The sequence below is a fragment of the Scaptodrosophila lebanonensis genome, unplaced genomic scaffold, assembly GCF_003285725.1.
Source record: "Scaptodrosophila lebanonensis strain 11010-0011.00,11010-0021.00 unplaced genomic scaffold, SlebRS2 tig00000138-arrow-arrow-pilon, whole genome shotgun sequence".
NCBI lineage: Eukaryota > Metazoa > Arthropoda > Insecta > Diptera > Drosophilidae > Scaptodrosophila > Scaptodrosophila lebanonensis.
This window is the reverse complement of record NW_022060587.1, coordinates 1,325,921-1,352,821: the sequence shown is the minus strand read 5'-3', so window position 1 is coordinate 1,352,821 and position 26,901 is coordinate 1,325,921. Positions and strand designations below refer to the sequence as shown.

Sequence of the window (26,901 nt, the reverse complement as noted above, 5' to 3'; positions counted from 1 at the left end):
GTTTATGGAGTTCATTCCAAATTTTCAGCTTGTAATTTTTTCAGTTATTATTATTTTTATTTTAGAAAGCACAGTTATTTTACATAATTTATTGGTTGTTTATACATTCATATAGTTTTAACTGCGTTATTTACTTATGTATGGTGAGTGATTTATACATGCATACACACATAAATACTTTAGATATCTATTAAAAGCAATATCGCCAATATTGTTGGCCCTTTCGGTCGATGAAGCTTGCGTTTTTGGTTATTGTTAAAACGCATAAATCGCTTTTAGTGTACGACGTATGTATGTGTGGGTATGAGTATGTATAGCAAGCTATAGATATAAACAAAAATGGTTTATAATATTTTGTTTGTTTTGTTTTTATACAATTGGTTAAGCTTGCTTTGCAATTTATTTAATTCGATCAGCAAATTTTGCAATTTTTCTTCGTATATCTAAATTGAAATGGTTTTCGTGTGAGTGTGGGTGTCTCCAGTGTGAGTGTGTGTGTAGGTGTATGTGTACTTTGGAACTTTTATACATATTTCAAGTTATGTATCAACTTGTTTGTTTGCTTTAACTTTTTTTATTTTGTTTTGTTGCATGTGCATCTACACAAATTTAAGCTTCGCTGCCAATGCTTTTGGTTTGTTTTTTTCACATATTATCATGCCTGTTTCAGTTTCTCATTTTTTGTTTTCTTCTTATTTAAAGTGCGGGTGCGGGCAGCAACCAACTGGTAAACAATCGACTAGATCAAGTGATCTGTCGAGAGTGTTATCATTTTGCCTTAGCCATATTCGTTATAATTTTCTTTAGTTTGTTTCGCTTTGAAACGACATTTAGAGACTGTTTCTATATATGCAATTTAATGCTGTTCTGGTTTTGGTATACATTATGTGTTTGTATGTGCATTTAAATTTTGATGCTTCCGCTGCTGATGGTGCTAATTTACTTTATTGACAGAGGTGCTGTGTGCCTCTTCGATCTGTGCTCACATGTGGTGCATGTTGTGCATGTTTTGCATGTTTCTACCACTGCCACATCTATCGGCTGCATTCGCATCAATATTTTGCTTATGTGCTACATAATAGATCCCCAATGCTCCACCGTTGTTGTGGTCGTAGTAGTTGACGGCATAAACATAGCTTGTGTTGGCATATGGGTAATAATAATATGAGCAAGGTGGTGGCCGTACGTGTTGCGGATGTGGTTGCGTTGCATATGTTAGGAATGGAGCCATTGTTGTATTTCCATAGATCCTGCTGTTGTTGTAGCTTCCTGGTGCTTGTTGATGTGGTTGGTGTGGCTGTACACGATGGTGTTGTTGTGGAGGGTAGGTGGTGTAGGCATTGTGTGTGTACATTGTGACATTGTTGTTGTTATTGTAGTAGTTGTAATTGTAGTTGTAGTTATAGTTATAATTGTGGTATTGAGTGGTTGTGGAAGGCGTATAATTGTATCTGTTTCCGTTAATATTGGTGCTGCCGTTGATGTTGAAGCTGCTGTTGCTGCCGCCGCCGTGGTTGCTGTTGCCGCCGACGCCAACGACGATGCAGTTGCATTGCTGCTGCTGCTGTTCTGTTGTTGCTGTTGCGGCGTTGTTGATGTCGCACATGGTCGTGGTCGCGATCGGCGCATTGGCATTGATATTGTGATTGGCAATGGCAGCATGAACACTTCACCTGTGAGATGCAGCTAATATTGTGTAAAGAAATTAATTTTGTTTTAAATAAATTTCTGTGCATTGTTATATGGATGCGGTTTTTGAGATCGTGTTGTTTTTATTGATCTACCTCTGTGTGCCATATTGTGATGGTAGCCGCCGCCGCCATGCATGGGCGGTGGCACGCCCGCAATGCCGCCACCGCCATGCATATGCTGCATATGATGCGGCGGTGGCAGATTATGGTGATGAAGATGTTGTTGTTGATGATGTTGATGCTGCTGCTGGTGTAGGTGTTGTTGATGTTGTTGCTGATGTGGGTGGTGATGTGGCTGCTGGCCCATATGGTGACCACCACCATGTCCACCGTGTGACATAAATTGCGCTGCTTTTGCTTTGCCATGCTCTTCAGCTAAACGCACCGATATGGGCTGAGTGCCACCTTCGGGTATTGTATTGTTTAAAGCCTGTATAGCTCCCTGCGCTTCCTCCCGCTTGTTGTATCTAAGGATACCATCATCAAACGAAAAAGGATAGTAGATAGAGAGAATAAGTTATTATGACGCCTTCAAGTCACACATATGAATCCCCTATTTATTAAAAAACTAATTTAGTTACCGCACAAATGCCACACCGCGTGGACGACCAGTAAGCTTATCGCGCAAAATATTGCGCTGTACAATGCGACCGTACGGGCTAAAGATGCGATCTAACTGCTCGTCGTTAATGCTGCGTGGTAAATTGATCACATACAAATTGGTGTCTTTAATGGACTGACCACCAGGGCGTGCATACGAAACCTGTGTAATAAAACGCTAATGAATGATATATATTGGAAATTTGGATCGGCTTACCTTCAAGCGCTTGTTGCGCACATAGTAGCCATTCAGCTTTTGTATGGCCGTTTCCGAGTCAGCTTCAGCATTGTAGTCCACAAAACCGTATCCGAAGCTATATCCGGTCTGTAAATGAGAGTGAGATGCAAGTTTAACATGGAACAGCTTAACCGTAGGGATGATGATGACACGCATTCAGTGTGTACACTACAGTGTGGGACAAGGATGGCGTACGTCATGTGACCGGGGCTTCGTACCCGTTCCCGCTCCCACACTTACCTTGTAGTCTCGCATTATCTTGCAAGTATTTATGGAGCCGCAGCTGCTAAACAAGCTGTACAGCTCGCGATCTGTCATGTCCTGTGGCAAATAGTTTATAATTAAATTGGTGGCGCTGGTGCGGTCTTCTTCGCCCCCGCCTGTGCCCTGCATGGGCTGCTGGTTATTATTTTGCTGTTGCTGTTGCTGCTGATTGGCATCATTACCGCCAGCAGCACTGTTGTCTACCTTATTGCTGTACTCCTCGCCACCTGACTGCTGTTCATTGCGTTCATCATTGTCGCTGCCATTGCTGTCGCCCCGATTATTGTAGTCTTCTCCATCTTCATCGTCGTCATCTTCCTGTTGTTGATTATCTGTACCGCCAGATTTATTGTAAGTATCAAGTTCGTCAGCGGCAACAGCGTCCTGTAATCAACAAATAATAACATTAGCTATTGGCCCCAGTTTGGTTGCCATTATACATCGACTTGGACGTACAAGGGCAAAGTTACGACTACACTTACCTCTTCAACATCGGACGCTTGACTATCCTGATCGTCGTACTCTTTTACCTGATCACCCTGTTGTATTTTGCTGTCTGGTTGAGACATTGTTATAATTGTTGCTTCTGTTCTTGTCTGTCGATGTCGGTCTTGTAAACGCTGCGACAGACTAATCCGTGCGGTAAAAAATGCTTACGTCAAAATTTTGTGCGTGCCGCAAACTAAAAGTGTTTAAACAAACGGTTAACTACCTAAAAATCAGCACATATGTAAAGCAAACTTTAGTAATAATTATAAAAACACGGCAGCAATAACTCTTTGTCGAGACTCAGAAGCCATTTTATGGTACATTTTTGCTACAGTAAAGTGCTAGTACAAATGTTTCCGTTGCTGCGCTGACGCCAGTATAAAAAAGTCTACGTTTCGAATAAAGTCGCAGTTGCAAAGAGATTACGAATGTTTCTAACACACGAAATAAATGTTTATATCATATAAACTTACAAATTTTACGGCAGAATCGACTCCAACTATTGCGTAGAAGAAGAAGCAGGCAGAAAAAATATACCAACACAGATACTGGGACGCCGCTGGCCTTGCCACTAGATTTTTCGCCTAGCTATTGAGGCTGCCACTAAGTGTATTAATATTACAGTTCTGGTAAATTCAAATAAGAATTGTGCAGTGCTGGTAAAAATCACAATTTTTTTTCAAAAGTGGCTTGCACGTAAATTTGTAGTTACTTTGTATTGGCATGGCGGAAAATTCTGACTTTTAAATATGGACATTTTTTTGTTCGTCACATTTTTATTCTTTCATCTGTATTCAAAATTATCTTGTAGGTACATGGGTCATATCAAAAATACTTACATATTTTCGTGTTGCGGCTCTGAAAAATTTGCTATAACAGTACCAATGTACATATATGTACATACATATGTATGTATATATTGTACATATTTTGTCATTTTATACCGAAAATCGTTGAACAAAAACATTTGATAAATGATAGAATTCTCTGTTATTTTTTAAAAGCCATGCAATATACTCTTTTTATTTAATTTTTGAAATATATACGTACATGACATCAATAGCTATATACATACAAACAGTGCCTTTTTTGAATCTTTGGTATTTTTCTCTTGCAATATACGGTCACTCCTTCTCTTATTCGGGCTCTGGTAAACAAATGTAATTAACAGTTATATTTGTTGCAAATCGCTTACAAAATGGCAACACAAAAAAGTCACATTTTTTAAACGTTTTTGATAATTGCAAAAAATAATCATACCAATAGCTTATAAATTAAAGTTGGTTGGGCCAATATTTGCGCTTGGAATGCGCCTGCTTGTCAAGTGAAGTTACGTGAACAAAATAGTTTACATACCTTCGGAAAAGAAAACAAATTGTCTCCACAGTTGGTAGAATTTGGTTCTTATCGTTAGCACAAAGTAATGTCAAAGCCCATTTACAATGAATGTCAAGAAACGGCCGCGTCTGCAACTTGCGCCTGCTGAAACATTAGTGGCAAATACAAACTCATATGGAAGCACATCAGGGAACGGGAATGGACTTTTTTTAACCAGCAGCGTCGGTAATGTGGACGTCAATAGCGGTGCTCAAATTTTTTTGACCATTTGTGGCGAAGGGGATGACGACGGTGATGAAAACTCAACTGAATCTGGAGAATATTATGCTATTGAAAGTAATTCACTTACGACGCACATAAAGCAAGAGCCAGATTTGGATTTGCATGCACTCCTACCAACAAATCTGCAGTTACCCACGGGTTGTGAGATATATTTAGTTAAGGATACAACGATTAGTTCAAATCCGACCGCCCCAACAAAAGCATGTCAAAGTGGTGAGCAAATATTGCCAAAGCATTCAATGACCTCTATTAAACTGGAACCGGATTCAATGGGGAATCATTTCAATGTAAATAAATTAGCACCGTCCACGAACGTTGTATTCGTTAGTGGTAGTGGCCCATGTACCGTTTCCCCACCTTCAAGCGCTGTTGTTGTTTCTGCGGATGTACCAAGTACATCGTTGGCCGCCTCAACTGGATTTAACGTCAAACTTGATGCCTATAAGAAACGCGACGACAAGCGACGTGCTACCCACAATGAGGTAGAGCGTCGGCGCCGTGATAAAATTAATTGTTGGATATTTAAGTTAAAAGAAATGCTTCCTGTCGAGGGCAATCGCTACAAGCCTATCGGTGTGGATGCCGATGACAGTAGTTGTAAGACGACTATTAGGAACAATGCGGCTAATGGACGTACACCACCAAATGACTCCAAATCACAAATACTTATAAAAGCATGCGACTATATCAAGAGCATGCAAAATGAAATTGATAAGTAAGTGTGCAAAATTGTGAAAACCCTGTTTGTCTCGAACTCATTGTTATTATTAACAATTGACAGCTTACGCGAGTGCCTGAAGGAGGCTGAAAGTTTGCGGCTGAGTAACCAAGCACTTCGTGATGAATTAGAGGCCATCAAACAGCAACACGAGCTTCAGGAGCGTTTCAATGCCGCTGGTGGCTCTTTCAATATTACACTTAACTCCCTAAATAGCTCCGGCTCCGCTACCAGTGACCTCTTCGAGGGTATTGAGGTTGCTCCGAACCTTTCTACGGTCTCCTCCATAAATTTTACAAAACGGGGCTTGTTAATTGCAGATTATGATGAATAAGTTATGAGTTCTTTATCCTAACACACCTCAAAGTTAAGGCGAAACCCAAAAGACAAGTATTTCTAGCATACTTCCGCATCGCGTTCCCACATCGTTGTAATTCTGCTAATCTACTGTTTCTCGCACTATTTGAATAATGCAAGGTAAATATTAAGATATATCATTGTTTAAAATACACATGCTTTATTTACAAATAAACAAACATATACATAAGTACATTTAATAAATGTAATTATTAACCAAACCATTTGTTAAAAACAAAACTGAACTCGTAGTGCAAATTACAAAATATAACATTTATTATTAAATATATTTATGTCTATTGTAGTTAATGCTCTCAGCCAATGATTTGCTATTGAGACAATATAATATTTGAAATTATACCACAAACTTAATGTACAGGTGTAACTGTTAAATGTATAATAATACGAAACGTAGACTGGTTGCGTTTGTGAGGTTAGATTATTAATTGTGATGCTCCTCAGTACGAATGTTCCCGTAAATATAATAATAAACACATTAATAAGCGGGTTCACAACTATTTGAATGCACAAAAGGATGCCAGCATTCGTCCTTTCATTTTGCTATTCATTGCTATTTATGCGTTAAATTAATTTGTTGCCTGAATAAATATTATGAACGTTCAAAACAACAATCTTTCTTGTAAAGCTTGAAATATTTTACACAACTGTCGGTATTATAATTAATATACATATGTATGTATGTATGTATATGTTTCTGGCTCTTGCCATTACTTGAGCACGCAAATTGATTGCAGTAAGAGATACTGTTGTCAAAAATGTTTGGTAAAGAGCATAACAGCAGTAAACTGTTCAGATTGAATCTACTGCCGTTAAAATATGTTATAGGGAAACCCCGGACTAGCTAAATATTGACAAGTTTGTTTGCGTCATTAATTTTGTTTGATATTTAAACATCCAATACTCATACACATAAAAATTTAAAATACTAGGCTTTTATCATAATAACATAATAATTTATAACATTTAAATAAAAATACCAAACACAAAATTATATATTGAAGTTAAATGAACGTTAAATAAAATAAGATTAATACATAGCATCACCGGATGGTGCAAGTTGTGTTACTTGTTGCTATTTACACAAATATATATGTATGTACAATGAATCATATGTTTGTCAATGGACAGCAATAATTATATTTTATTCAATAAAACCAGTCATTTTATTGTTTATTTAAGAACTGTTTTACTGAATATGTATTTGTATTTATGGGCATTTTTTATTTTAATTTTTTTTTTTTTTTTGGCATTAAACGGTTATAGGATGTTAAATAAATGAACATATATATGTCACCGTCTCTTCGGACTTGTATGCCCTGCACACAAAATACAAACAAGAGAGAACGCTACAGTCGAGCAAGCCCGACAATGAAATACCCTATACCCAGACAAACTTCCGTCACTGAGTTATATGCACAAATAGCAGAAGCAAAAAGAGGACGAGCGAACTTGATGCTGCAGCTTGTGGGCGTAGTACCGATTTAGATGAAAGTTTTTGAAATGTGGACGGTATTGACGAAATTCTGTAGCGGGGGAAGGGGGAGAAAATTTGAAAAAGTAAAATAAACTCGTATAGACTAGGGACAAGGAGCGTCTGCATACCAATTTTGGTTTGTGTACGCTCAGCGGTTTCCGAAATCCAGGCGTTCATCCAGACAGACGGACGGACATGTCTATATCGATTTCTCTCGTCATGCTGATTCAGAATATATACATGTATGTATACTATATGGGGTCGGAGATTTAAATAATTTAAATCAAAATATTTTTTTTCTGGTTGGTACAGGGTATTTAAACATTGAGCCCCCTCGACCTTAGCATTCCTTTCTTGTTTTTATTTAATTTTATTAATTTATTTAATTAAAATTAAGTAAAAATTAATAAAAAGTTGTTTTTTTTTAGAGAGGGTACAGGGTAGAGTTGGGCACGGGCCGTGTTTTTTGTCGTGGCACTTCGTGCCACGCGTGGGCCCGCGTGTTCGTGTTGTAAATTCAGATTTCGTGCGTGGCCGTGCGTGTTCGTGTTGAGCCAAAAAGGCACGACAAAACACGCACGAGGAAACACGAAAGAACACTAAAATCGCTGCTAGCTGAAATAAATGATAGCTTAAATAACGATTTAACACTTGAATCAGAAAACGAAGCACCCAATAGTCAACACGACTTTTCTGAATTTTTGGACACTAATAATTCAAAAAAAAAAATGAAATTGGACAGGTCAAGAATGGATATTGAAATAGATGACTATATAAGTAAAGTTGTTGATCCAGGAATTTGTGTGCTAACATTTTCCCTGTCAGCTCTGCAACAAGCGAACGAGTTTTTTCCACTTCTGGACATATTTTAAATGAGCGACGTACTCGGCTTCTTAGCTCAAATATTGATAAGATAATCTTTCTGAATAAAAATTTGTAATGTTTATATACATATATATATAAATATATATATTTTTTAAATGTTTATATTTAATATATAAAAAGTTCGTGTTGGGCCGTGTTAAGAAAAATTTTCGTCGTGCGTGCGCGTACGTGTTTCTAAAAGTTAATTTCGTGGCCGTGTCGTGTCGGGCCGAAAATAGCCGGCCCGTGCCCATCTCTAGTACAGGGTATATTTACATATAATAGTTGAGCCCGCTCGACTCTAGCATATGTTTGCACTACTAAGTCGTATGTGAACTATATAAAAAAATAGAACTATTATTAAATTTTAAATACATATGTATACATAAATGTGTATCTGTACACATACTCTCCCTTACGCCGTCACACGTATCTCTGATTTACATTTCGAATTTTTTAGTATATTTGACATTTCAACCTTTGAAAACATAAAAGTCGCAGCATCTAATCTCTGTCAATTGTTAGTTAAATTAAATAGCGTTTATGTTGTGATAAGACAAACATTCCCGAAACCGGGCAACAACAATTTTGTGTTGTGGTCTTCATCGTGGCTCTTTTATGCCTTTGCAATTAACCGTTCACCAAACTTGAAATACATTTTTACATACATACATACATACATATGTACATCGGTTATATGGTGGAGTACTTAGCGCGATCGTTTGTTTCAAGTAAGGCGGCACGCACTGTAGCGCTGTCAAATCTTTTTAAAATCAGATAGCAAACAGTGATGAAGTTATTGGCAACCACAAAGCAAAACGGTCAAAATTTGAATGCGGCTTATACGCCGCATGTCTCATGGAGTTGGCAATTTTAGCTTTCTAGTATCATATTGTTTAATTTGTTATACCTTTGCCTTGAAATTAAAAACACAAAATAAACACAGTTATTTTTGGAAAACGATATGTCGTCTATCGATATACATATATATATCACAGTTAATCAAATCTGCGTGGCCTGCCATCCTGATTTGCTTTTCTTAGCTACGGTTTTTTTACAACTATTTTTGAGCGGAAAGAATTGTTTTTATTCTCGGCCTTAAAATTTGGACGTCAGTCTTCCTGTAAAAAAAAGCCGATTTGCTATAACATTTTTCTATTTTCTTTTGTACAAAATGATTGAATATCTAAACAGTTCAACATTTTAATAGCGAAATGTGCATGCTTTGGTAACAGTAATATTTTTTTCTTTCATATTCCGTCAAATTTTGAACGATTATCGGAAGTAGAATTGTATGTTTATTTTTAGGATCTACTGTGCTGGGTGCAAAGCAGTGGAAACTGTATTTATGCATGTCGGTTTTAAGCAGGTTGGCAGCGCTTCCCAAAATACTAGTGAAATTCACTGGACGCTCTAGTGTGCAACATTATTTCTTGACCGAAATTCAACAAATAACCGATGTTCGGCCTAATAAAACCTATCACAGACAAGTTATTGGTGTATTAACAATAATTGTAAATCCAACTTAGGCGCCACCGCGGCGGTCACAATAGTTTGTACCTTGCCTACGGTAATCCAAAGCCGAGCGCCACAAATTTGCGCGTGCCGCTGTAATTGCAACCATTATATTTGGTTTAGGTGAGTTTTTACTTTTTGTATTTGTTTAATATTAATCAAAACCGTGGTCATACCAATGAAGATGGATATGCGGATACGTACACACATGCACACGCCAGTTGCTATGTTTCAGTTTCAGGCAAGCGATTCCCGCTTGTGTTGCTGTCATTGGTGTTGTGGTTGTGAAAACGCATTTGAGCAGCTACTTAGCTAATAATATTACAGCCTGGTTTATTTTTTGACGGTGGCCACAGCACCGTAGGCTTTACAGAATCGCGCAATTCCATACTGCCTCTGACTCTGTTGTCGTCTACGACGGCGCCATCACCAATAAAAAACGATCTTACTACCATGACTGACTACAGCGACTTGGATCGTCAAATCGAACAGCTAAAACGCTGTGAAATCATCAAGGAGAACGAGGTGAAAGCATTGTGCGCCAAGGCGCGTGAAATACTTGTCGAGGAGGGCAACGTGCAACGCGTGGACTCGCCAGTGACTGTGTGCGGTGACATACACGGTCAGTTCTACGATCTCAAAGAGCTATTTAAAGTTGGTGGTGACGTGCCCGAAAAGAACTATTTGTTTATGGGTGACTTTGTTGATCGCGGCTATTACAGCGTCGAAACATTCCTTTTGCTGCTTGCGCTTAAGGTGCGCTATCCTGACCGAATCACGCTGATACGCGGAAATCATGAATCTCGTCAGATAACACAGGTTTACGGATTCTACGACGAGTGTCTTCGCAAGTACGGTTCTACAGCCGTTTGGCGTTACTGCACCGAAATTTTCGACTACCTCAGCCTATCGGCTATAATCGATGGCAAGATATTTTGTGTGCACGGTGGCCTTTCACCATCCATACAGTATTTAGATCAGATACGCAGCATCGATCGCAAGCAGGAAGTGCCCCACGACGGCCCTATGTGCGATCTGTTATGGAGCGATCCGGAGGATCAGACCGGCTGGGGCGTCTCACCGCGCGGTGCCGGCTACTTATTTGGGTCTGATGTAGTCTCTCAGTTCAACCGCACCAACGATATTGACATGATCTGTCGAGCACATCAACTGGTTATGGAGGGCTTTAAATGGCATTTTAATGAAACAGTGCTGACAGTGTGGTCGGCGCCCAACTACTGCTATCGGTAAGGCACCCTACTTAGTGCTTTTTTTATCCTAGCGAAACGAAGAACTAATTATGAAACTTGCTATTTTGTAGTTGCGGCAATGTGGCAGCTATTTTGGAATTAAACGAGTACCTGCATCGTGATTTTGTCATATTTGAAGCTGCCCCACAGGAGAGTCGTGGGATACCATCGAAAAAACCGCAAGCCGACTATTTTCTATAAGCTAACATCTTAACAAGGCATCGACGATACATACAAATCGTTCAAATGCGCGCGCCTATTTCTTCATGATCGTGTAAACATGGCAATTCCATATCAACTTTTAAATCGCTGTAACTAGGCAGCATTAGACCTACCTACGTGTTTTTTGTATTCGTATTGTGGCAATAACTTCGTATTTATATACATACATACATAGTTACACACACAAATCTCACATAAAATTTTCTGCTCTGCGGAGTTTATTTTATAACTGTAATGTTTAAAAAATGCCTGCCTGTCTTAAGCAAAAAAAGTAATAAAATTAATAAAAAAGTAGGGAAAACCAACAATGACATGGTAAGACTTACATATTCTTCAAAAACAACATCAGTTCATTTTATTGATATTCTGTTAGTGGTGCAATCTTTTCCCAGCAGAACACAATTCCCCAAATCCAACAATAGATTTATAACAGCCAAGTTCTCAATTGCAATAAGGTTTTTTATATGGTATGTGTGTATGTATACTTATTCTGTACATAACAACATACTTTCAATATGGGGCTTAAAGACTAGCGAGCGCACATTTCAGCTCAACTGGGCGTAAAAAAATCGTGGGTCATATACATAAATTTACTACAAGGCGTTCACTAAACACCAACCTTCGATTTGGTATCCCATTCAATGCTCCTCCAGTGACAGGCCGTGCTCGTGTATATGTTCGTGTATGCATGCCTCGTAGGCGGAGGCTGCTTCGCAGCTGTGACCAGAAAAAGAGAGATAGATAAGGGAGAAGGAGAGGGGTAAAACGATTGGTGGTGGGCAGAAAGAATGGTCGGATTACAAAGTCTACTTACTGGTCCTCGGGAGTTTCAATCGCTTCGCACTTTTCGACGATATCAATCCTTGCGGCCTCCTTTTCGGCATCGTCATGACTCATGGCCTTCACCATTGCAATAGCTTGATCCTTGTCCAGTTTACCGGAATCATCCATCTGTGTATGTATTTACAATAGAAATATAGATGCGTGTTTCTTTTTTTTTTTTGAGGATTGCCTGAAATCACTTACAATGCCAATTTTTTTCATGACACAGGCTCGCAAGCACTTGGCTTCATGACTCTCCGCCATCTCGTGCTTCATTAGCTGGGAAACGTCGTCTGCGGGGTTTCACAACTGTAGTTCATTTTAGTAATCGCTTAAATACTCACCATCTGAAGCTCCCGTCTCCGCCTGACACTCGTGGGCCGCCTCTGCGGCATGCTCCTTGGTCAGCTCGCATTGTACGGAGCAAATAGCTGAAACGCCCAACAATAATATTAGCGATAGAGAAGTGAATCGCGACATGATTAACAAGCGCCTCTGTTAGTGACTTTGGGCCTGACACATGGCAGATTTACTTTATATAGACCCAATCTGGCCGCCTCTCCATTATTCTGTGATTTTGATTGACTTAAAAGATTGCGCTGCATTGGCATCGTCGACATCTCCGAGAACAAGTAGAAATATAATTGATGGCAATTATAGGCGAAATATGTATACATACGCGACGTTTGTCTAGGCATTAAATGTGCAACTGCAACTGAAATTGCACATATCTATGTATGTACATATGTATGAAAATAGGCAGTTGGCCGCGAGCTAATGCCCGCCGGAGATTCCCTCCGATGGGCCTCGTGTGAAAATTGTGCGACCAGTGGTGAAATACGCTCAGATTTGTTTACACTTTTCTTTTGTTAACAACTAATTGCATATTCACTTGATTATCGGTTAGCATGACTTCCAAATGCAATTAAACTGATCAAATTTTGTGAGTGACTGTTGGAAGGCAACAAACATATCCACACATACAAACAGCAGAGCTATTCTCGCCATGGCGCAACGACAACTTGCCTGAAATGGGTGAACATGAACGTACATATACATATGTAGAAGTTAAAGCTATAAAACTTTTTTATCGGCTTTGTAACTCTATTTAATATACTATATGCAGATTAGTTTTAATATTCCGTATCCGAGGACTGAACGGGTCTAAAATGTCTTAATATAGTACATACATATGTAACACGCAGCAGAAGCCGCGTTATAGACCTATTTTTTAGTATTAGTAAAACAAAAGCGTTTTGTACTAATGAGTTTTTACCTATTTCTCAATATATTCTAAAGATTGAAATCGGGGCGCTATACAAGTATATTATATTTGCCATAGCAACAATCGATGTAGAAATCGGTCCTATAACTAACCAAGGTATTTCTCTCTATTAATGTCTAATTATATTGTTTCATTTAATCCATTACTTATAAAAGTCGGTATGGGTCCAATTTTCAAAATTTACTTAGTTGTTTTTGGCAAAATATCAGTGCTTTATGCAAACTTATTATTCATAGTACCTTAAAGGTATATATGTACATTTTTAATCAGCATGACAAGTCGAGTCGATTTAGCCTTGCTTCTCCGTACGAAAACTTACATCTCAGAGACTACAAGAGATTAATTTGGCACAGATACCTTATATGTGTACGCTTTAATGCACCCCACTTCCCTTCTACAGGTGATTTTCCAAAACTTCGTTCGTATCTCGGAGACTTATGACATCAAATACCACCCCACATAGGCACAATTCCTATGTATGTAGCCTTTATGTAAGTTCGAATATCCAAGGAGGTTTAATAGATAAAAACAAGAGAGAACGCTACAGTCGAGCAAGCCCGACAGTGTAATACCCTGTACCCAGGTAAACTTCCGTCACTGAGTTATATGCGCCCATAGCAGCAGCAAAAAGAGGAAGAAGAAGAGCGAATTTGTTGCTGCAGTTTGGAGGGTTTGTACTGGCGAAAATTTGTTTCGCTAATATCTTTTCTTAGAATTGGCAGAATTGAATAAAATTTTAAACAACAGTAGATAATTATATATTAATTATGTGTGCAAAGTTTGGTTTAGGTAGCATTTGAAATTTGGACGCTATTGGCGAAATTCTGTAGCGGGGGAAGGGGGGGGGGGGGGGAATTGCAAAAATTAAAATAATCTCGTTCTTTCCCGGACCTAGGAGAATCTGGATGACAACTTTGGTTATACTAGCTTTTATAGTTTCTGAGATCCTTGCGTTCATCCAGACGGACAGACGGACGGACGGACATGTCTAGATCGATTTCTCTCGTCATGCTGATTCAGAACATATATACTCTATGGGGTCGGAGATGCTTCCTTCTGCATGTTACATACTTTGCACAAACCTAATATACCCTTTTTACCCTACGGGTACAGGGTATAAAAAGGTAATGTTACCTTGTATTTACATATTTTTGTTTTTCAATTTTTTTAAAATTCCTATAACTATTCTGTGTATACATATGTATGTATATACAGAGAATTACTAAGTCGGGACGCCCGTCTTAGCTTATCTGTAGTAATTGAGTACGATGTTATAAAGATCTCATTTAATCGTATTTGCAGTTATCAAGTTAACAAGTATTGTAAAATAGTAAGTAAGTAGTAAAAATGTAAGTGCCAATAGTTGCAGATTTGTTTTCAGCTCTAACTGCAGATGTATTTGCAGATTCCGAGGGGGGTTGTGTTGTTATTATTTGGGGAAAGATTTGCAATTTCGTATGTATGTATGTTCTTTGCTACCTGATAAAAATTAATGGAGTCCACAATTACTATCAATCGTATACAATTGCATTTGAAAGCTATATATGTATACATACATTAAGCAAACTTTTCCATTAATAATGACAAAACACAAAAGTATACTATGCGCACATTATTATGATCCTTATTTAATTGAGTTAATGGAAAAACTATGTTACCTTATGTGACCAATTTGTTGATAGTACATACTCTCAAGTAATTTTCTTAATTAATCGATTAGCTTTATTTAAAAACAATTTTTTAATTATGTGTTTAGTCAAGTAATTTATCTATGAGCTTGGTAAAAAGGGTCTATGGATAGGATACTTTGTTTAGCGCACTAAAGCTGTGGCGGCAATATCTTCATATAATTTGTTCATTATGAGTTCGCGTTGGTATTGCATATGTACACTGCCGCTCAACTGAATAGGTTCAAAGAATGCTGCTAAAATTTCGTGAAATATTTCAGCATGTACTGCACATACATTTTTTAAAATTTTACGTTGTGAACCTTTATTTGTTTATATTCAATATAGCATAAAAAAGTAACGCGATTTTTCAAACGGTTGTTCAGAATTTTTCTTTCGTCTTACATATACTAAACAAGTAAAAAAGCTAAAGTCGGGTGTCCCGACTTTGAAATACTCTGTACATATGTTTACAATAATTATAGAAAATAAAAAAATTAAGAAAATAAAAAAAAAATTTGATCGATTTTACCTCTCTCGGTATTCGAACTCACGTAAAGGGTGTATAATTGCACATTTACATAGCAATTGCGTCTGTGTGAGTGTATGTATGCCTATGCGCATCTATTCGTGTCTGTGTAAGCATTTTCGCAGTCAACCAAACAGCAACATCAACAACAGCCGCGGGCAGCGCTGCATCAGCAAATATATTTATGGCTATAACTTCTTGTTAAATCGGTCTATCATAATGAAATTTGGCATACGGACACATAATAACCAACTGGGGGTATTTCCAAAATTTTAGTTCGAAATTCCAAGAATTACGGGAGTTACGATTTGGATTTGAGGGGTAGAGGGGGGAGGGAGGGGAATTCCAAAATATACATTTTCTGCGTATTCACATAAGGCATCTGGGACTAAAATTTTGTGTTCCTAGGTCTTATAGTCTCCGAGATATAGGCGATTATACGAATGGAAAATCGGGAAAACCCCCATAGGGGGGAAGTGGGGGGGAAAATCAAAAAAATAAAACAAACTCGTATAGAATACACACATAACGCATCTTTGTGCAAAATTTGGTGTCTCTATCTCTTATAGTCTCTGAGATCCAGGTGTTCATACGGACGGACAGACGGACAGACAGACAGACAGGGCTAGATCGACTCGTCTCGTCATGCTGATCAAGAATATATATACTTTGTGGGGTCTGCCACGCCTCCTTCTGCCTGTTACATTTTTCAGCTCCCGCAAACCTAATATACTCTTGTACATTTCATGTACAGAGTATAAAAAGCCGCATATTTTTGGCTCATCAGAATAGGTTTAACTACTTCAGTTTTTGCTGAGGTAGTACTTTGTAATCGACCGTGGGAAGTAAAGGGTGCGAACTTTTTTTCTATTTTAAATTAGAAGTATTTACCGTTGTTTTTGTGATATGGGTCGTGGAAACAATTGAACAATTGAATGACTTTGAAAAGGGTCAAATAAAAGGTTATCTCAATTCCTGCCTAAATCAGCGCCAAATTGCATTAAAACTCGGAAGAAGTCAAAATGTTGGTGATTTTGTATGCAATGAAATAACTTACGGGAAAAATTTGAAAAGAGGGTCTCCGCATGTGACAACTCCAGCTGGCAGGAGACTCATCCATAGAACCGCCTCGAATTGCCAAGGTTCTGCGACCAAAAACAGGGAAGATTGCGCTGTTAGCGGAAGTTTAGTAACGATAAAATGCGTTATTCGGAATGTCAAGTATTTGAAGAGGTTAAAAATGAAAAGAAAACCACCACTCAATGAAAACACATGTCCTGGTATAAGCAATGGCAGAATGTAGTTTTTTCCAATGCCAATGCAGCGCAATCTTTTAAGTCATTAGTAAAACAAAAGCGTTTTGTACTGAGTTTTTACATATTTCTCAATATATTCTAAAGATTGAAATCGGGGCGCTATACAAGTATATTATATTTGCCATAGCAACAATCGATGTAGAAATCGGTCCTATAACTAACCAAGGTATTTCTCTCTATTAATGTCTAATTATATTGTTTCATTTAATCCATTACTTATAAAAGTCGATATGGGTCCAATTTTCAAAATTTACTTAGTTGTTTTTGGCAAAAAATCAGTGAATTGCAAAAAATAAAATAATCTCGTTCTTTCCAGGACCTAGGATAATCTGGATGCCAACTTTGGTTATACTAGCTTTTATAGTTTCTGAGATCCTTGCGTTCATCCAGAAGGACAGACGGACGGACGGACGGACATGTCTAGATCGATTTCTCTCGTCATGCTGATTCAGAATATATATACTTTATGGGGTCGGATATGCTTCCTTCTGCATGTTACATACTTTGCACAAACCCAATATACCCGTTTTACCCTACGGGTACTTTATTATTTGTTCTTTTATTTTTTATATTACTGAACCTATTCAGTTGAGCCAATACAATGAGACATTTTATGCTGTTTTTTTTTAAATTAAAAAAGAAACTGAAAAAAATGTCGTTGAAGCCCCAAACTGTGGTGTTCCAATAACAATAAACTACAAGTATTCTTTCTATAAAATTTTATTTGCTTCACAAGATATAACTGTTTTAACTTTTGAGAATCGTTGAACCTATTTAGTTGAGCGGCCGTGTATATATGTACATATGTATGTACATATGTATTTGTATGGGTTGGCCAATGCCAATTTGTAAGCCTAGGTTCAAGGGCCAGCCAGCTCAGCAAAATGTTCTCGTATGTCAGCAAAAAGGTCACCGGCTTGTTACCAAAAAGCCAGCGAAGCCAATATAAGCCCAACAACATAAGACTGCAGATCTTCAGAACAAGCCAGCAATCTGAAGATGTTGCATGTCACGTCACGTCTGCCAACAGCTGTCGCTGCCCTTACCTTCACCGTAACCATCGTAACGATTTGTATGCTGGCTAGCGTTGGGGGACAGACCCATTCCCAGAGCCAGCTTGACTTTGGCAATCTCTGGGAGGGGCTTTCTGGTCAAACGGCAGCTCAGCGCACATCAGCTCAGCTGCAGCAGAAAGTAAATGCGGTGAAAAGACGCTGCCTGGAAAGCCTTAACATGCCGCTAAGCTACATGCAGCAAACGTTGCTGACCGCTAGTAGTGCCACGCAGCAAGAGAAGTGTCTGATTGAGTGCATATTGAAGGGCGCCAAGTTGGTTAGTGACATCCTCAGCCTATTTCCCTGATCTAGTAGTTGTAATATCTAAGCCAAGACGTTCCCCGTCTCTCTCTCTCTCTCTCTCTCTTTTTGACAGATGAGCAACAATAACAAGCTGTCGACGCGCATGGTCAGCAAATTAGCCGGAATGGCGTCCAACGACAACGAGCTGATAATGGCGATAGCCATAGCCACGGCTGAGAACTGCAATCGACGAGTGGTGGCCACCGAACCCTGCGAGGCGGCCTTCCAAATAAACCGCTGTATTAGTCGAGAGATTAGGAACCATAAGATCAAATTGATGTACTAGGATGAGGATTAGGATCTGCATAGAGAGACCCTTCAATTTATTCCTATGTGCATATCGAGGAACCCTATTATTTTCACAACCACATAACACATTACATAAAATTTGTGGGCATATCTGTGCTTCAACAATAAACAATACGTACATACATACGTACATATTTATGTAAATATGTATGTATGTATGTCGAATTTAGGCATATGTATAAATATAATTTGTGCACTCGCTCTGATCAGTTGGGAGTCGTCTACTGCTTGATCTCAGGTATCTTATAACCAGCCTGTCGCATCTCGCGCAGCATGCACATGCTAATGCCGTGGGCCGCCTCGCATCTGCACAGATAAAGTGAGGCGGTACGTGATTAATATTTTCTTTACTTGAGATACGCTCGTTCCCCTTACTTGTCCAAAGCACCAGCGTTCTCTTGATTGCATGTTTGCGTTATGCGGCGTGCGTGATCTTTCTTGTCGGGGAACATCGTGTTCATCATGTCTACAGTGTTATCCTCATCGAATTGCATTTGACCCTCGGGCATCTCCAGAGACGAGACAGATGCAGAATCAATGCTCGTCGGGCACTCTAAATGCATACAATTTTAATACTCACCACCTCGAACTGCTTAAGCAAGCAATGTCTAAAACATTTGGTTTCCATTTTGGCATCCTCGCGGTTCTCTATCATCTCAATAATATGTTCTGGAGCAATGGAGAGGGCAATTGGTGAACTTAGGACACAGACAATCGCAGCTCTGCCACTCACCCCTTTCGGGCTGCTGATCACAACCCTTGGCGAAGGGTTCTACTATCTCCACAACCTCGTCTATGGTCATGGTTTCTTCAACATCTTCGTCAGCCCGAATTCCAATGATCGAGGAGTCGCTGAAAATTATACCCAGAACACTGACTACGACCATTAAGGCTCCCGTGCTAATGTGTTGGCTTGGGCTCGTGTTCGCCATTTGGTATGTAGTACAAGTATTTCAAATAATGATGTTCGTTCTGACTTCTATACGTATTTATATCGGCAGAATCCATGTTGATTGCATGTAGGTACGAGTACGTGTATTTTCTTTGCTTTGCAGCTATTTGTCGTGTGTGTTAACCATGCACTCGTTTGTATCAAACAAGATCTTTCATCTGATTCATGCACTAATTCAATGTTAGCTTGAATCAATATACATATATTTTTGTTTGCTCTATTCCCGCGATTTTCCACGATAAGTGAGACTAAACATGCAAACGGCTGCGACCAAGGTGATTCAACATCAACTATAAACGTGCTATAGTTGTTGTTGTTTTGTTGCTATAGGTTAAAATAACGTCTAATAATATCGTAAAATTATCAACATCCTGCCCTGCTAGACAGGATAATTTGACGCACTCTTCTTTGCATGCGAAATTTATTGCAACAAGTCGCGATTCATTAACACATACAGGTATTATATGTACTTAGCATTTTTCGTTTCAGACTTTTAAAAAACATTTTTGAATTGATATGAAACAATCCATGTACATTTGTTTGTAATTTAAAAATCTCTCCATCTAGTAACGACAGACTGCAATTTTAAATATTTCTGATATTAATATAGGTATAGTATAGAGAAATTCAAGTACAGTTCCTCCTAACGAAATTAACACAATGCAATAGTGCGAGTAACTCGAAGATACATAGAAATACCACTTTGTCACCAACTCTGCACTTGTGAACTTTTGTATTGTGCCCAAGAAACATACTACATACATATGTACTTTACTTTAACTTCAACATGGATATCTAATAGTTTAGAAGGAATACTCGTACGTCCTATATATTTAAATATACAGTATGTTAATTAAGAACATGCAGAGGATTTCTTGCGATTAGAATTCAGCCAACTACAAACACGTTTTTGCACCGTTAGCTAGAGCTTTTGTCTTCGCAGCTTTCATAAAAATATTGAATTCCATGTTGAGATTTTGATGTATTGACATGTGATTTGCAATGTATGCCCCGTTTCCTAAGCGTTTTGAGGTTATGTTCCTCTTTTATCACTGAAATGGTCTAAAAATCTCTCATGTAGCAGCTGTAAGGTATATAAGACAGGCAGAGAATTTTGTTTGAAGACTCAAAAAAGTCTATGTTCTTCCAAATCATGGGAAAACACTGAAGGCTTTAAAAAAGACGAAAAACTTATTTTGGACATATTTTGAAGGAATTGCAGCAAAAGGGATTTGATATATCTCTCATGACTATCCAGGAATATAACCGGCCAAATAATGTGAAATGGCGAAGCACAATGAAAAACCAATGCTGCCTAAAGAACACGTCGAAAAACGTCCCGCAGGGCAATTGAGAATTTTGACTGTGACTGGAGGATTTACCATCACAATCCCCGGATGTCATTCCAATTGAAAATGTTTGGACATTTATAAAGCATAGGTTTCAGGGAAAACGACGATTAGCTCTTCAGCAACTTTTCCGTCAAATTCGACAAATTTTGAAGTCACTTCCAATCGAATATGCCGAAAATTTGGTGGAAATCATGCTTCGCAGATGGTAACCGATTATGGACTCTGGATGTCATTGCATTAATACCAAGAACTATCCTACGGTGAGCTAAAGAAGGAAGGTTAATAAGGAGAAGTCTACTGGAGTAGGATGGTAATCGCACATTAGGATCCCAAATTAGGTCACGAAGAGCAAAAAGAAGAACTTGTTTTTTGACCGACTCAAGCGGTCTTGAAGCAATTATACTGAGGACACCAAATACATCAGCAGTGTTCTAGGGGTCGTTAAATTCTCTGGACCACCGTTTAATAAAACCAAGAACACCCTTAGTTTTGTTAACGATAGTGGAGATGTAAAGATTGAAATTCACTATGGGATCAAATAGAACTCCTAGATCTTCAACTGTAAATATACGTTGCGATGGGATATTGTCAATCGCATAAGTACATAGATATGGTCTGGACCGGTGAAAAGTCATAAATTTGCATTAAGTTAAGGTGCAGGTAGTTGACCAAGCACCACCGTTGAAAACAGTTTAGATCGTACTGCAGACGAGATTGATAAAGAGAGATTGATAAATTAGCTTTACACCATCGGCATACATTAGAATACTGGAATGCAGCAGAATAGACGGAAGGTCATTAATAAATAGAGTGAATAATAGGGGGCCAAGATGACTACCTTGAGGTACACCAGAAGTTACGAGAAGAGGTTCAGAAATATTCGACCTGAGTAGTACCGTCTGGGTCCTATTTTTAAGGTACGAGGAAGGCCAATCCTAAAAGTTTGAGGGAAATCCCATACAAGTTAGCTTCTGACCGATTTTTAAAAAATCCATGCTGAGCAGGGGAGATTACAGACTTATTATGATGCTTTAATTAAAAATAATTTGGGAATGGCAGAAGGTTTAGCAATGCCTCTATAGTTGGAAATGTCTCACTTACAGCCCTTCTTGTGGGGTGGTATAATAAACGATTCTTTTCAAGAAGCACGATAGATTCCGTTTCCAAGGCACAGATTAAAAAGCCAATGCAACGATTTGCAGAGGGAAGTACTACACTATTTGAGCATACCAAAGAGCCGAGAATGGAATAGCGCATCCAACTCTTACAAGTAAGTAGCCTGTACTCATTTTTACAAAAAAAACTTTGTACTATTTTCATAGCATTTTTTATTTGCATTTTCAACTAATTTAATGGAAATGGTAAAACAATAAGTAAGTATATAATTCGTACGTACAGACCTATGATTAAGCAGAGCTTCAATAGCATAGATTTATATCGGAATCGTGTCTATTTAACTCTTATAGGAGTTCTGCAAGACAGAGTTGAGCCAAAATAATATGAATACCAAGTTTGGCTATTTTATCTCTTACTATTTCTGAGATCCTTGCGTTCATACAGACGGACAGGTAGACAAGGCTATATATGTACACTCATCTAGTCGTACTTATCCAGAATAAACATACTTTTTGGGCTCTGCCACGCCTCCTTCTCACAAAACTAATATACGTTTTTACCATTTTGGTAGAGGGTATATAAAACAACCAAAATAGTTGACTAAACTAAGTGATAGGAACAATGAAAAAATTCACCATAAATTAAAGCTATAGAAAAATCCCAACAAAAAACGGTATCTACTATATGTGTAGGTGTGTCTAATAGCGGTCGCTCAGGGGAATACGAAAACCTTAATTTTTCCTTTTAGACAGATGAGCAAAGTGTATGCGGCATCGCAGTTATTCTTGATTCCTACTGCAGCATCTTTACAAAGATTTACACCCTGGCGGTATTCATCCTTGTAATTATCCGGCATCATTATATCCACCTGTTTGAGTGTCGATTCGTAAAGGAATTTACCCTTTTTAATCTACAGAAGAAAGATACGAGTAGGTCTTTAGCAATTGAACCCCACCCTCTGCCATTCCACGCACCGTTTGCATCATCTCCATTATGCAATTGACATAGCACTTGACATCTTTGTCGTCAGGAATCACGCCGTTTCGTATACCATCCGCAACTTCTTCGGTGATTTTCGGGAATTTCGGCAAGCACACCTGACGCATCATTTTACCTGCTGCATACATTTGTTCCTCGGTAGCCTGCAAGAGAACACATTGAAAGGAAAATCCTGCTGGAAATTATACGCTTAGACTATTCTTCTCGGAACATACACCCGCGCGACTCATTGGCATCCGGAGTAGCCACAGAGACACAGCAAAACAGACAGATAGCAACGTGTATTTCATTTTAGAACAGAAACAAAACAAAACTACCGGGATATTTGGAGCTGTCGCACATTTTTATACCTGATATCGCATGCAAATTACACGCATTGCTTCACAATTCAATATATGTAAATACATGCATGTCTAAATATGAGTGTACTCTAATTATATATCTATGAATTCTACTAAGAGGCTATGGGATCCAATTTCTGGAGCTACCGCCCCAAGTGCCACTTTCAATGCAGTTGTATTATCATGCTGAATAAATAGTATTTTCCTTTGAATCTAAATCAAATTATTGAGTGTGCATACTTTTTAACTACATATAATTTTAAGTTACATCTGTCGTAATGGAAATACTTTTGCACCTCAAAACAGCACGCAAATAAAAAATTTGAGTGTAGTATACACATATGTACATATGTATATACTTATGTATGTACCATATGCATGAGCCGGGCTAAAATTGTACCATTCTAATGATCCGATTTAGGCTTTCATTGATTTCAGAGTCCAATACGGATGTCCGACATTTTCAAAATAGGGCGGGCGTCGTATCAAAACAAATGCATACAAATGCATTTGCAGAAAAAGGATAGTATATTTATTTAACACATACAAATTTGTAACAAACATTTAAAAGGAAACAAAGTATTCCCCGAACAAAAAATATTTCTCACGATAAGGGGAATATTCGTAGTATGTCTGCTTCAATTAATATTCCTTTTCGTAGTTTGTAGTTATTTTTTAACAAGAAAGGAATGCTAAAGTCGAGCAGGCTCAACTCTTAAATACCCTGTACCACCCCACAAAAAAGTAATTAAATTAATTAAATTAAATTAATTAATTAATTTAATTTAATTAATTAACTAAATTAATTTAATTAATTAACTAAATTAAATATAAAATATTTCATGCATGCATAGATACATTTACATTTACATCAGAATCGTGCCTTATGCGTGTTTGAGTACTTGTACATATGTATGTATGTGTGCATTGGGCCTGGTTATATGGCTATAACTTTCTTTCTGATCATTCTTTCATAATGAAACTTGGTATACGGATATATAATTACTAACCTAATGTGACTACCAAATTTTAGTTCAAAATTCCAAGAATTACGGGAGTTATAGAAAATCTTGAATAGGGGGGGAGTGGGGGGGTGGATCAGAAAAAATGAACAAACTCGTCCTTTCTCGGTCTCAGGAGAATCTGTATACCAAGTTTGGTTATTCTAGCTCTTATACTTTCGGAGATCCTTGCGTTCATACAGACAGACAGACGGACAGACAGACGGACAGACGGTCAGACGGACAGACGGACAGACGGACATGGCTATATCGACTCGGCTTGTCATGCTGATCAAGAATATATATACTTTGTGGGGTCTACCAAGCCTCCTTCTGTGTGTTCCATGTGCACTCGCACAAAACTAATATACCCTTGTACCCTTTGGGTACAGGGTATAAAAAGAATGGAAAGCTATCTTCCAACCCAGGCCCAACCCTTTACTCACTACTACTGAAAGAACAAAATTTTATTAAATATGTTTAGTGGGTCTAAACTAAACTTTCCATATTTAGTTGTTGCACGCTCGGCCATATTCTGAAATACCTTAGAGGCAATCCTACGGAATTCAGGTAAGACTTTATCTACTTCAGTTTGATGGGAAGCCTCTGTTTGTCCCTACATCAAGGTCCGCTGCTGCTGCTCTTTCTGAGTGATGTTGTTCATGTTTCTCCGATAATCGTTGACTGTATAATATGTTTTTAATGCCGTCCGATTTCAATTTATAGTCCCTAGAATGTTGTGGTTGCTCAAATTTATTAGTAGCGCTGACCGCAGGTTTTGATTAAAATTTTAATTTTTTATGCGGGTACATACTATACAAGTATGATGAAAGAGTATTTTTTTTTTGGTGGGGACACATTTTTTTAACTTTAGTTTTTTTCCTAACCTTGCACATGTTTTTAAAATTTCTTAAAGTATGTAGTAATATTTAATTTTTCCTTATCTATAACATGTTTCATGTATGGTCATTATGTTCTGTTTCAAAAATACATTTCTTTATAGCCGGCATACATACATACATATGTACATTTTATTTATAATGTGTATTTACATATGTATATTGTGTTGAGGTAGCGACACTACATTCAGGTAATCCGGATCGGGAAATAGACGAGATGCTTTATACTTATCTCATCAAGTAATTAGTACGTTATTATATGCCCTCCTTCAACAGAAAGTGCAACGTGTTGGCATCGTCCAAATGTAAGTGCTAATACTTACTATAGTACTGAAAATGTTTGTGCTTCTCCACGTCTAAGAGCACAGACAATAGTTCTCTTTAATTTTCAGGCTTAGCATATACCTGCATTAGTGGAGGAGTTCTTCCACCCACCTTGACAAGTGCAAAATGTATCTTGTGGAGTGATTCTTTTCTGCTCACTACAACATTCAACGCAATAATAACAACTTTAAGCATAAATGTCCGCAATTATAGCTATTGAAACTTTAAACTCTCTAATAATCATATTTAACCCTTCGTATGTCTGAGATGCATATCTGCAACATACCGCTATTTTGATTTGATGTAGTTCTACACATTGTATTTTGAATGTATTTGATTTGGTTACACAGAAATAAACTAGTGAATTGAAATTATGATCGCTTTTGACGCCAATTTTGTGATTCGTGGGGTGAAGCAAATTAGAGGATTTTTATACTCTGTACATAAAATGTATAAGAGTATATAAGGTTTGCGGGAGCTGAAAATGTAACAGGCAGAAGGAGGCATGGCAGACCCGACAAAGTATATACATATATTCGATCTAGCCCTGTCTGTCTGCCTGTTCGTCTGTCCGTATGAACACCTGGATCTCAGAGACTATAAGAGCTAGAGACACCAAATTTTGCACAAAGATGCCTTATGTGTGTACGCTGTGCAATTTGTTTTACTTTTTTGATTTCCCCCCCCCCCCCCACTTCCCCCCTATGGGCGTTTTCCCGATTTCCCATTCGTATAATCGCCTATATCTCGAAGACTATAAGACCTAGGGACACCAAATTTTAGTCCCAGATGCCTTATGTGAATACGCAGAAAATGTATATTTTGGAATTCCCCTCCCTCCCCCCTCTACGCCGCAAATCGTAACTCCCGTAATTCTTGGAATTTCGAACTCAAACTTGGAAAATACCTCCATTTAGTTATTATAAGTCCAAATGCCATGTTTCATCATGATAGGCCGATTTAACAGGAAGTTATAGCCACATATGTACATAAGACCAAGTAGTGCCCGCAGCTGTTGTTGTTGTTACTGCTTTGCTCAGGCACTCGAGACATACACAGACACACACATACACGCATAATTATTCTACACATATGTACAGAGTATTTTAAAGTCGGGATACCCGAATTTAGCTTCTCTACTTGTTGTATTAAATTTTTATACTCTGTACATAAAATGTACAAGAGTATATTAGGTTTGCGAGAGCTGAAAATGTAACAGGCAGAAGGAGACGTGGCAGACCCCACAAAGTATATATATTCTTGATCACCATGATCCATGTCCATCTGTCCGTCCGCCTGTATGAACGT

General features: G+C 38.2%; 7 protein-coding genes across 9 annotated transcripts; 3 read left to right on the top strand and 4 right to left on the bottom strand.

Annotated features, from left to right (window-relative positions):
- Positions 1-352: 352 nt before the first annotated feature.
- Positions 353-3,884, bottom strand: LOC115629237 (sex-lethal homolog). 2 transcript variants are annotated; one of them, XM_030525652.1, is made up of 7 exons: positions 3,756-3,884; positions 3,276-3,475; positions 2,770-3,177; positions 2,509-2,616; positions 2,273-2,454; positions 1,785-2,158; positions 353-1,686 (listed from the first exon to the last, which is right to left on the bottom strand). In XM_030525652.1, exons 2-7 carry the CDS (start codon positions 3,360-3,362, stop codon positions 1,670-1,672), a joined length of 1,176 nt encoding a protein of 391 aa, XP_030381512.1. In that variant the 5' UTR covers positions 3,363-3,475; positions 3,756-3,884; the 3' UTR covers positions 353-1,669. The 2 variants fall into 2 exon arrangements, with proteins under 2 accessions (XP_030381512.1, XP_030381511.1); XM_030525651.1 differs by having other exon boundaries at positions 353-2,158.
- A 606-nt stretch (positions 3,885-4,490) lies between these two features.
- On the top strand, positions 4,491-6,311 carry LOC115629263. The gene is made up of 2 exons (XM_030525687.1): positions 4,491-5,617; positions 5,684-6,311. The coding sequence occupies exons 1-2, from the start codon at positions 4,725-4,727 to the stop codon at positions 5,952-5,954; spliced, it is 1,164 nt and encodes a 387-aa protein (XP_030381547.1). The 5' UTR covers positions 4,491-4,724; the 3' UTR covers positions 5,955-6,311.
- Positions 6,312-9,748: 3,437 nt separating this feature from the next.
- On the top strand, positions 9,749-11,603 carry LOC115629261 (serine/threonine-protein phosphatase 4 catalytic subunit). Of its 2 annotated transcripts, none has more exons than XM_030525682.1 (3): positions 9,749-9,974; positions 10,208-11,098; positions 11,173-11,603. In XM_030525682.1, the coding sequence occupies exons 2-3, from the start codon at positions 10,305-10,307 to the stop codon at positions 11,300-11,302; spliced, it is 924 nt and encodes a 307-aa protein (XP_030381542.1). In that variant the 5' UTR covers positions 9,749-9,974; positions 10,208-10,304; the 3' UTR covers positions 11,303-11,603. The 2 variants fall into 2 exon arrangements, with proteins under 2 accessions (XP_030381542.1, XP_030381543.1); XM_030525683.1 differs by having other exon boundaries at positions 10,179-11,098.
- Positions 11,604-11,761: 158 nt separating this feature from the next.
- Positions 11,762-12,633, bottom strand: LOC115629267 (general odorant-binding protein 19d). The gene is made up of 4 exons (XM_030525691.1): positions 12,490-12,633; positions 12,350-12,438; positions 12,138-12,274; positions 11,762-12,040 (listed from the first exon to the last, which is right to left on the bottom strand). Exons 1-4 carry the CDS (start codon positions 12,623-12,625, stop codon positions 11,962-11,964), a joined length of 441 nt encoding a protein of 146 aa, XP_030381551.1. The 5' UTR covers positions 12,626-12,633; the 3' UTR covers positions 11,762-11,961.
- A 5,308-nt stretch (positions 12,634-17,941) lies between these two features.
- On the top strand, positions 17,942-18,792 carry LOC115629306. Its single transcript, XM_030525751.1, has 2 exons — positions 17,942-18,274; positions 18,374-18,792. The coding sequence occupies exons 1-2, from the start codon at positions 17,942-17,944 to the stop codon at positions 18,584-18,586; spliced, it is 546 nt and encodes a 181-aa protein (XP_030381611.1). The 3' UTR covers positions 18,587-18,792.
- Positions 18,581-19,550, bottom strand: LOC115629305. The gene is made up of 4 exons (XM_030525750.1): positions 19,343-19,550; positions 19,190-19,278; positions 18,985-19,118; positions 18,581-18,915 (listed from the first exon to the last, which is right to left on the bottom strand). The coding sequence occupies exons 1-4, from the start codon at positions 19,539-19,541 to the stop codon at positions 18,831-18,833; spliced, it is 507 nt and encodes a 168-aa protein (XP_030381610.1). The 5' UTR covers positions 19,542-19,550; the 3' UTR covers positions 18,581-18,830.
- Positions 19,551-22,307: 2,757 nt separating this feature from the next.
- LOC115629307 (general odorant-binding protein 19a) lies at positions 22,308-23,322 on the bottom strand. Its single transcript, XM_030525752.1, has 3 exons — positions 23,244-23,322; positions 23,004-23,171; positions 22,308-22,939 (listed from the first exon to the last, which is right to left on the bottom strand). The coding sequence occupies exons 1-3, from the start codon at positions 23,316-23,318 to the stop codon at positions 22,742-22,744; spliced, it is 441 nt and encodes a 146-aa protein (XP_030381612.1). The 5' UTR covers positions 23,319-23,322; the 3' UTR covers positions 22,308-22,741.
- Positions 23,323-26,901: the final 3,579 nt, after the last annotated feature.